The 10,560-nt window shown below is 61.5% G+C and overlaps 1 protein-coding gene and 1 long non-coding RNA gene across 2 annotated transcripts; one reads left to right on the top strand and one right to left on the bottom strand.

The window, feature by feature from the left end:
• Positions 1-238: 238 nt before the first annotated feature.
• Positions 239-1,914, top strand: FOXD3 (forkhead box D3). Its single transcript, XM_087732860.1, has one exon. The coding sequence runs from the start codon at positions 328-330 to the stop codon at positions 1,540-1,542; it is 1,215 nt and encodes a 404-aa protein (XP_087588986.1). The 5' UTR covers positions 239-327; the 3' UTR covers positions 1,543-1,914.
• A 6,735-nt stretch (positions 1,915-8,649) lies between these two features.
• Positions 8,650-10,154, bottom strand: LOC148052085 (uncharacterized). Its single transcript, XR_015699012.1, has 2 exons — positions 9,896-10,154; positions 8,650-9,679 (listed from the first exon to the last, which is right to left on the bottom strand). It is a non-coding gene; the product is annotated as an uncharacterized LOC148052085 (long non-coding RNA).
• Positions 10,155-10,560: the final 406 nt, after the last annotated feature.

Genomic DNA, 10,560 nt, shown 5'->3' with positions numbered 1-10,560 from the left:
CCCGGCGCCCGCGGGCGCCCATCGCGGCGGGCGGGAGCCAGCGTCGCCGCCTGATCCCCGATGCCCGGCGGCGGGAGCGGGGCGCGCAGCCGGAGGTGACCGGGCGGCCAGGGCAGCCCCGCGCCGCGGGACGCCGCGGACGGGAGAGGAGCGGGCGCGGCCGCCCCATGCCCCGCGGGGACGGCGCCGCGGGGGGCAGCCGGGCCGCTCGGGTCTAGCCCCAGGGGCCGGTCGGAGGAGCGGCGGGAGGGGGGCGCGGGGGGAGCCCGCCGCGCCGCCGGGTGCGGGCGGGAGGCCCCGCCGCCGCGCCCCGTCCGCCGAGCGGGGATGACCCTGTCGGGCGGCGGCAGCGCCAGCGACATGTCCGGCCCCGCCGTCCCGGCGGCCGAGGATGTGGATATCGACGTGGTGGGCGAGGGCGACGACGGGCTGGGCAAGGACAGCGACGGCGAGGCCGGCAGCCCCGCCGCCCTGCCGCGCCTGCCGCTGGACGAGGCGGCGGAGCTGGCGCTGCCCGCGGAGGCGGGCGCGGGCGCGGAGAGCGGCAGCAGCGGCAGCGGCAGCCCGGCCGAGGCGGCCCCCGGCGGCGCGGCCGAGGGCGGCAAGGGGGGCGGCGAGGAGGGGGCGAGCGGCGGCGGCGGCGGGGCGGCGGCGGGGCAGAGCAAGCCCAAGAGCAGCTTGGTGAAGCCGCCCTACTCGTACATCGCCCTGATCACCATGGCCATCCTGCAGAGCCCGCAGAAGAAGCTGACGCTCAGCGGCATCTGCGAGTTTATCAGCAACCGCTTCCCCTACTACCGGGAGAAGTTCCCCGCCTGGCAGAACAGCATCCGCCACAACCTCTCCCTCAACGACTGCTTCGTCAAGATCCCCCGGGAGCCCGGCAACCCGGGCAAGGGCAACTACTGGACGCTGGACCCGCAGTCCGAGGACATGTTCGACAACGGCAGCTTCCTCCGCCGCAGGAAGCGCTTCAAGCGGCACCAGCAGGAGCACCTGCGGGACCAGACGGCGCTGATGATGCAGGGCTTCGGCGCCTACGGCCTCGCCGGCCCCTACGGCCGCCCCTACGGGCTGCACCCCGGCGCCTACACGCACCCCGCGGCCGCCGCCGCCGCGCTGCAGTACCCCTACATCCCCCCCGTGGGGCCCATGCTGCCGCCGGCCGTGCCGCTGCTGCCGTCCAGCGAGCTCAGCCGCAAAGCCTTCAACTCCCAGCTCAGCCCCAGCCTCCAGCTGCAGCTCAACAGCCTGGGCGCCGCCGGCTCCATCGTCAAGTCGGAGCCCAGCAGCCGCCCCTCCTTCAGCATCGAGAACATCATCGGCGTCCCGGCCGCCAGCTCGGCCGCCAGCGCCCAGACTTTCCTGCGGCCGCCCGTCACCGTGCAGTCGGCCCTGATGGCCCACCAGCCGCTGGCGCTGGCCAGGACCACCGCCGCCATCGCCCCCATCCTCAGCGTGCCTACCAACATCATCGCGGGGCAGTTCCTGCAGCCCGCAGCCCCCGCCGCCGCCGTGCAGGCCAAGTGGCCGGCGCAGTAGCCCCGGGCGGTAGCCCCGGGCAGCAGCCCCGGGGAGTCCCCGCAGCCCCGCCGCCGCCGGCCGCCCCCTCGGGGCTCCGCGGCCGCCCGGCCCGGGCTGCGGGCTCCGAGCAGCGGGCGTCGGCCCCCCGCCACCGCCGCTTGTACATATTTGTATCAAAAATCACTGACGTTGCTTTCGGGGTTTTTATTTTTCTAAAGAGGCGAAATGACGGTCGCGATTAGGAGCTGCGAACTTTCACTTTTTTTGAAGGTTCCGGCGCTCCGAGCCGTTTTATCCGACATAAACGAGCAAACGAGAAAAAAAATGTATAAAAAAATAAGCGGGGGAAATTTTAAATATTAAACGAACGATCAAAAAAAGAATTTTGGAGAAAAAAAAAACAAAGGAGGAAAACGCTGTCATTCTATTATAGAAGTCTGTTTATATATGAATGAATATATGTATTCTAAATGTTATCCCTTCGTGTTGTACACAACTTTGTAAATAAATTTTTAAAATGCTCTGCCCGTCTTTGTGTGAGAGGCGTTATCTTTGAGCACCCACCCGAAGGACGAGCTGCGGGGGCCGCGGAGGCTGGAAAACCGGGCGGGCGAGCGGAGCGCCCGCGGCCGCGGAGCGCCGGCCCTCTCCTTCCCGCCGAGGTCTGCGCTTCGCCGGTCTCGGTGCGGCGGGGATGGGTTTCCCACGGCCCCCACGGCCCCCTCCGCCGCTCCGGGATGCGCCGGCCGCGGCCGCGCAGCGACAGGGACCGACCCCGCTCCTCGCCGGACCGGCCGCCGCGGCGGGACCGGCGTCGCACCGATTCCTCCAAAATTAAACCTTCCCCGGCAGAGCCGAGACTCCCTCAACCGTGCCGTAATTTTTCCCTAAATATAGTAATTTTTCTCAGCCAGACTTCGGCTCTGCATCCCGGCGCGGCGGGATCCTGCCCCTTCCCGGCCGGAGTAGGTACGCTTTGGGTTGGCTTTCGTGGCTAGTTATAAGGGAATGGTTTTAAACAAAACACGCTGGGGCGATCTAAGCGGCGTTTACTATTTATTTTGCGGGGGGGAGAAAAATTAAAGACGTGCCCGTGCGGTGTGAGAGCGCGGATCTTTCGTTTAGATCAGAAAACGATCGGTGTTAAAGAAGCGGCTCTGCGTTCCCACGGAAAGGGAACGGCCTTTCCCAGCTAATTCCTAATAACTTTTAAAGGAAGCTGAGAAAAAAATGTACATTTATGTGCATTTTCAGGGCTAAAATAAAGAGATCGCCAAGAGGGGGGGGGGAAATTAAAAATCTGTAGCGCATTACAATATTTAAAGCACCGCTTCGGGGGTTTTAGTCTGGCCAGATCTCGGGCACTCGGTCTCTCCTGTGCACTGACAGTGTTTGCTACTTTATTCTCTCCCTCGCAAAACGCTGAATTTTTCGTCGCCTTTGGAAACCTTCGTGGATTTTGCTTTTCCGCCCAAATAATTCGCTGTCTTTGTTAGGAAAAGCGGCGGCGTAAAACGCAGGCGGGAGGCAGCGGGCGCCGGGTTTCGGTGCGGGAGGAGCTGGACGAGGCGCTTCTTTCACCTCCGACACCCGCTGGGAACGGCGGATTTAAAAAAAAAACAATAAAAAAAAAAGTCCTTGCTTTCCTGGTAAGCAGTAAACATTATTTCTTCCTAAGTAAATATTTATACCTCCGCATACATAGACTAAAATAAAACAAGCAGCCCGGTGATGAGATAGGTTGAACTTTATAAATAAGGACTCGCTAATCATCTGACACGAAAAGAGAGAGCGGGCACCTGAAGCGAGCGGGGATTCGGTGTCAGGCAGGCCCTACATGGGCACCCGCCGCGGCTCCTCGCCCCGCCGACACCCAACGGGTCTAAATTTGTTTGTGCGTGGCGGCTATAAAAGTAACAAGTTGTTTCACAGTTGTGTCTGGCTAATCGGTTTTACACAAACAGCAAATGGTAGGTGATTTGTGCAACACGCGCGGAGGTTATTTCTATATTTAGCGGATACCCCTGGGAAAAGAGAAAGGAGCCTCTTCTTGAATTCACTTTTAGGCTCAAGAAGCTGCTGATCCAGGGCTTCCAGAGGACACCGGATAACAGGGGCTCATTCCATTCCCCAGCCTTTGTTACTTATAAAATTACTCGCTCATATTTCCCCACATAGCAGCAATACCTCGGGCTCGGCATCTGCGCGCCGGCGGCGGCGGAACCGGCAACTTTCCTCCCCGCCGCCTCCCTCCGGCGCGGCCCCGGGAAACGCTTCTCCCCCGGTTACCTCCGTCCTCTCTTTCTCTCCCCCGGTTTCCCCCCGATCGCCGAGGAGAGCGGCCGGCGGGACCCTGCGGCGCCGGAGAAGCCTTTCCCGGGGAAGGGGCGGCGGCGGCGGCTCCCGGGGCCGGGCAGCACCGGCAGGGCGCGGGGCTCGGGAAGGACGGCGGCGGCGGCGAGCCCCCCGCCCGGCGGCCGCCTCCCCGCGGGAGCCGCTGCCTCCCCGCCGCCGCGGGGCCGGGCCGGGAGCGGCAGCGGGGCCCGGCGGGCAGGTGAGGGCTCCCGGTGGCGGCGGCGGGGCTGCAGTGGCGCAGCAGGGCCTGCAGGGGGCGCGGCAGCTCCCGCCGCGCCCGCGGGGAACGGGCGCGCCCCCCCGGGGCCGGCGGCACCCCCGCAGCCCGGGCCCGGCAGCAGCCCCGGGCCGGGAGCCGCCCCGGTGCCCGGGAGCCGCCCCGGTGCCCGGAGTCGCCAGGGCCGGGGCCGGGCCGGGCGCGCCCTTGCAGCCGGCGGCACGACGGGGCGTCCCGGAGGGTCGCGCAAAGCTACCAGCGGGGCTCGGGGGCCCCGGGGGTGCAAGAAGTCGGCCCCCAAACGGGGGGAGGGTTTGCAGCCGGGCCGGCGAGCAGCTTTCACCGCGTGGTGCTGCCCAGCGGAGAGGGGCGCAGCCCTCCACGGCCGCGCCGAGCCGGGCCCGGAGCGGCGGGGAGCGGTGGCGGGCCGGGGACAGTCGGGGACACCATCTCCCCGCGAAGTTTCCGCAGCCACTCGCTTCAGCCAGGCGACAGAAAGTCATTTTCTTGTTCTTTCTCCTTCCACAAACTTGTCCGACGCATGTGGCAAAACTTGACACGGTCGGTGACAGATGCCTATTAGTATAAGACGTGTCGTGTCGGTCCCTGGGGTGTATTGAAAGTAACTAGATCCTAAGCACCGGGAAAATGACCATCCTCGCCGCCCGGAGAGTTTACCCAGAGCTATCCCCCCACCCCCCGGGCCCCCCATTATTTATTACAATTGCGGACCCGCCGCTCGCTCCGCCCGGGGAAGGTGCCGGAGAAGGGACATTCGGCTGGAGATAGGATCTGGCCCTAATCCTCTAAACCACCACGTTGCTTGAAAAAGGGACAAGATGGGCTCGTCAGGGCCGTTTCCTCGGCTGACGCGGGTCTCCCGGGGAACCCTCTCGCTTTCGCAGCCGGCGGGGCCGGGCGCTGCGCGGCCGCGGGAGTTGCGCTCCCCTCTCGCCGCCTCCGCGCTAACCGCTCTCCGCGCCGCCTATTTATAGCATAATTGATCTCTCCCCGGGCACAGAGCGGGGCTGAAAGTTGCAGGCTAATGGGTGTTGAAAGACTGCGGCGAGCATTTGAAAAGGCAGGAAAAGATCTTTTGCAGTTATTTTAAAATGTATATTTATCGCGCGTGGACGTTGTTTCTCAGGAAGGAGCCCCACCGTCCGTGCTGTCCCCCCCCAGGCCCCCGGCTAGCAGCACCGCGGCCGGTACGGCCGGCTCAGCCGAGACCCGCAGGCGGCAGCGGAGCCGGTGGCCGCGTCACCCGGGGGGCGAGGCGGCGTGGAGCCGGGCCCGGCCGCTCGCCCCCCGCGGGGGAGCGATGGGAGCCCCCGCTCCGGCGCTGCGGGAGGGCAGCGCTGAGGCCGGGTTTGCCGGTGCCCGCCGAGGGGGCACCGCCAGGAGCGTCCCGGGGGAGTCGGGGGGGGAGATGCCCGTCGGAGACCTTTCCCTCCCGGTGCTCCGACACGGTCTGTCCCGCGGAGAGGCGGCGGGAGGAAAGCACCCACTGGTGACAGCAGGAGCCTTGGGGACGCGGGCAGCGTTTGAGGACGGCTCTCGCCCCGAGGGTGTCTAACTGAGGCTCCCCGCTTCCCTGGCTGGGGTCCACGCCGGCGGTACCGGGGGGATTTTGCCGGGTAGCCGCGCACCACCCCGCAGATCCCCAGCGCTGCCCGGACCGGGCTCCCCGCGGCCGGGCCGCTCCCAGCGGGGGGCGCGGGGGGGCTCCGAGCGCTCCCGCCCCGGGGCCGCTCCCGCCCGGCGCTGGGGATGCGGCTCGCCCCGGTCCCCGCCCGCTGGCCCGGGCCCCGTGTCCTGGGCCAGAAACAAAGAAAGGAGGGCGCGGGTTTCGGTTTGGGAAGGGCCATCCCTCGTCCTTCGCGGGGCCCTCGGGGGGCTCCCACTCCGGGAAAAATACAACAAAGACTTGCTTGAGGGGGGTGGGGGTTTTTCCTCGCCCCCTGCGGGTCCGGGGCAGCGGGGCCGTTCCCGGGGGACAGGGGAGCTCAGTGGAATTTTGCCTCCTGCAGCTCCTCGGGCAGTTTTGCAGAAGCTCCCTCGTGTCTGAGGCGTGCTTCGAGACCCGTCCTCGCCTGCTCCTGGGAGCTCAGCCTGGTCCGGGCAGGCGGAAAACCAGCTTTGCCATTTTGGGGGTGTGCTTCCAAGCGCTTTGAAAAGGCAGCGGCTGCGGCGGCGCAGCGAGCACCGCGCCGAAGTCACGCCGCCCGGCCCCGCGGGTCCGCGGCTGCGGGCACGGCTGGGCTCGGGCACGGCGCCGTCCTTCAGCGCGTCCCCCGGGGCTGCGTTTGATACGCGCCCGCTTAAACCTCCGCGGAGCTTAAGTCTCCGCGGGAGAGGCCGTCCGGAGCCGTGCGCATCCGAGCCGGCCCCGCAGCCGCTCCGCCATCCCCGCAGCCTCCCTTCCCTTGATCTCACCTCTTCCCGAGCCGGGAATTCGTGCAACTGGCCAAACACTCGCGATCCTGTTTTCCAGAGAGCCAACACTTCTGTTCCAAGGACTTTTATTGAATTACGTTTTACTAGTCCTAAAACATTAAGCGTTATGTACTTAAAAGATACAGAGCATAGGTATTACATCCACAGAAAGTATTTTAGTCAGTGCATGTTCAATGTAGCAGGTAGAGATGAACTTAGCACGTCTTCCAGACTGAACTGGGAACAGACTCTTCAGCCATAAAATGCACTTAACAGTCTATTTAATAGTGGCGAGGTCCTTGAAAATGCAATATCCATGCTAATCTTGCCTTTTTCTAAATCAGAAATGAAAAATAGGTCAGTAAGGTAGAACCTTCCCCTTCCATTTAAAATGTGACATTTTATCTATTTAAATAACTAAGTAAACTTTATTAATTCAGGATTTGGTAAGCAAGCTGAGGAAGCAGGCAGTTCACAACTTTATTAAGACGGCAAAAGGTGAGAGGGAGCGTCCTTGAACTCCAGGTTCAATAAAATCCCTGATTCCTTCAGCTTCACCAAAATGGGAGAAGCCGGGACACGCGAAGACCGCTCAGCCTCGCCTCTCCCTTAGGGGACGAAACGTCTCCTCCTGTTTTACGGAGGGCTGGGAGCATCCTCCGGGCGCGGCGGCAGGAGCGGCCCCGGGGCGGGCGAGGGGAGCCCCGCGGCCCCCCAGCGCCCACCCCCCCGCGCCGAGGGCTGCCCCGAGAACCGCGGGAACTGGAGAAAACAACCCCAAACCTCAAGCCCGTCTAAGGACTTTGCTAAGTGCTAGTATTTCGGGGGGAAAAAGGGGGGGGGGATCAGTCTTCCTGCGGGTTATGGTAGGGGTTTCAAACACGTTGATTTCCCTCGCTCGGGAGACGAAGCTGCGAAGGAGTCGCGGCTGCGGCACCGCTCCCCGCCCGCCGGACCTGCCCGCCCCACAACGGGCGCTGCCGCTGCCGCTGCCGCTGCCGCGTCGGGGCCCGGGCGGGGGGCAGGTGGTGGAGCTACGACCGAAAGCCTCTCCGGGGGTTGCTTCCCCGCTGCGTCACGGCTCAGCTCAGGGGCGAAACCCTGGACGAGTTGGAAAGCAACTTCTCATAGCCGCAGCCCCTGCCAGGGCTCCCTTCCTCCCGCCTGCCCTGGGAAAGGCTTTCTCATTATTCCGGCCGCAATTCACTCCAGATTTATGGAATACCCGGGAGACATTTGCCTTACCACCGCCCGGCTCTACATCACCCTTACGAGCCGGGGTGGAGGAGAAGAGCCAGCAGACCTGCCGAAGCCTCCCGAGAACGCCAAGGGTTAAGGAAAGCCGTTTATCTCCTCATTATCGGTTTCTCTTTACTACTGAGCACCAAAACCAAGCCCCCCTTGTCTACTGCCCCGCGGTATCAATGTGTCCTTAATGCCTTTTCCAGTCATTGATCTGGTCAAAGTCACCGCAGAAATACTAGTGACAGAGACTCAATTCCAGGCGACGTGACCAATGCAAGTATTTAGAAAGCATTCAATAGAAAAGCTTTCCCGGGGAGTGAATGATTTCACCTTGCAACAAAGAGCGCTCAGCTAATTGAAATAATGCACTTGAATGTGCAGCCGGGCACTCCTGCTCGCCCATACCGGCTCCAGGACCGAGTTATCAATAACCCGCAAGGCAAAACCTAAAAACTTTTTTTTTTTTTTTTTTTTTTTTTTTCAGTAGGAGCCCGGTGGCCCATAGGCAACGCTCCCGGACTTGGGGGTGGTGTAGTACTGCTCTGCCGTGTTCCCCGGCCTCGCGGTTTGGGAGCGGGTTTTAGGGAATTCCGGGCATGGAAAATCCTGGAGGGAAGAGCAGAAAGAAAGGAGGCAGGGAGTGGGAGAGGAGAAATTAAAACAGGGACCTGCCATGGGGATTCTCCCCCAGGTTTGGCCTGGGAACTCACTTTGCCTCACACATTTTCAGTGTCACATACCACGCCAAAGCCAAAACCAAAACCGTGGTGGGGTTCAGGAGGCGCAACTCTTCCCATCTTCTAATTTACTTTGCAGTTGACAGATTTTTAGGACTGTGCTTATTTTACAGATGTGCCATCTCCAGACATCCCTTAGCATCTTATTAATATCCTAAAATGGAAGCATTTTATTAAGCAGCAATATGAGTGATAGAGTGTAACAGATTTAGGTAAAATATACAAAATTTGACGATCGAAATCTGCCATTTTCAATAGGACCATGGCTCCATACACCTTGACAGGCCAGCAGACTAGTGTGATTTTTACGTTTACCTGTATAAGACCACAAACTTCCAGTCTCTTCATACCATCCTGCCTGAGGTAACACTCACAAGTGACAGTTGTTGAGAATGCTGAAATTATGGCAGGCATAAGAGGGACCAGGATGTCCAAGTAATTGCCACTCAACTGACAAATGGCTGGGATAGTGGAAATTAGTATTCTATATGACATTGCACTGGAAGAACTTCAAGGAAGAAAAGCCATCTCTGGTGGTATGCAATACCACGTTACCTAATGTTTATATATTTTGAAAAGAACTTGCACATGTGAAAAAAAAATCAATGAAGAATTTTGTTTTCCTATTGTCTCTGGTTACTTTAACGTTTCTACTCCCAGTGATCAGATACTTCTTGACCATGCTTCCATTTTGTAGCAGTTGGGTTTCAAACCTTTACAACTTCCAGTCCTGGGATTCCAGTCCAAAGAGAGCACCGCTGGCAGTTCATCTGGAAGGTCTGGCCATGAAAACCCCAGTACGTGGTGTTAGTTTTAAAAATAATCAGTTTCCTACTGAATTTCATATCCCGACCTCAGTTAAGACACACAACCAGAAGAAAAATACAGCAATCTAAAGAAAAACAGAGTCCGTACTTTTAAATATTGGTAAGGGTTGTATAAAGATGACCCAGAATCATTTATGTTATGCTATGTACTTTGTCAAGACCTTAAAGAGAATCGAAGAGGGTAAAACTGAAAGGTTGTAACAGAGAGGCCTATGGTGCTCAACATCTTCCTTCTCCACGTTGGTTGCTAGACATCGCCTCCCAGACAACGGCTGAGGAGCTGCTGCCCAGCTCTCTGGCGCGGTTGAAGAACAAGTCTTCCAGCTGCTCCCTTCCTTCTGCAAAAACAAACAAACAAACAAACAAACACTTCGATTTGTCGCCTGAATAAAAAGCCAGCCTTCCCGTGTGTGAAGACTATGCTTTTCACCAATAACACCCGCTATTACATTTCCCCACTTCCCTTATCTGCTGCAATAGAGACGTGAGCACTGCCAGCGCCATGAAGGGATGCATGTGAGCAGGGTAAAAAAAAAAAAAAGGGGAGCACCCACTCCTGACAGCACCAGCCGGGGCAAAACTGAGTCCGGGGCCGGCTGGCCAGCGCGGACCAGGCCCCCGCGCCGTTCCCACAGCGGCTGAGCAGCAAGCCGCGCCGCAGGGCCTCCTGAGGCAAAGCGGCTTGTCGCGCTGTCGCGCCCAAATTCCCCGACACCCGCCTCCTGCCGCCTCCGAGGTGGGCCGGGGGTCCGCGGCCCGCGCCTAGCCCCCGCCCCCAGCCCCCGTCCCCCCGGCAGGGCCGCTCCCGCCTCCCCGCCCGCCGCGGGCGGAGCTGCGCAGGCGCAGGCAGCCCCCACGCATGCGCGCGGCGCCCCCTGCGCCGCCTTACGGGCGCGCGCGCCAGTCGGCGGAGGCCGGAAGCCGCTTCCAACGCGGAAGCGCGTGCGCGCCGGTTGTGTCCAGTAAGGAGGCGCGGGCTCGCGCCAGGGCGGCGGGAAGGGAAGGGCCGCGCCGGGGCGGGAGGGGCAGCGGCGGCGAAGAAGAAGGTCCTGGCCGCTCCCTCGGGGCTCGGCGGGCCGCCTTGCTCCCGCTGTCGTGCCCCGGGGAACCGGTGTTAGCGCGCGGGGCGGGTGTACCACGCCTCTCCTCCGTCGCTTCCCCGGGGTGCGGGCGGCGGTGGGGGGCTGAGGGGAGGGGGTGGCCCGGAGCGGGGCGGGAC

This window comes from Nipponia nippon, unplaced genomic scaffold (assembly GCF_047370975.1).
Source record: "Nipponia nippon isolate SJK-2023a ecotype South Korea unplaced genomic scaffold, ASM4737097v1 scaffold_5, whole genome shotgun sequence".
Lineage (NCBI taxonomy): Eukaryota > Metazoa > Chordata > Aves > Pelecaniformes > Threskiornithidae > Nipponia > Nipponia nippon.
This window is presented reverse-complemented; position numbering and strand designations above follow the sequence as displayed.

Coding starts and splice junctions, on each gene's coding strand:
- FOXD3 (XM_087732860.1), top strand. CDS start 328: ATGACCCTGTCGGGCGGCGGCAGCGCCAGCGACATGTCCGGCCCCGCC.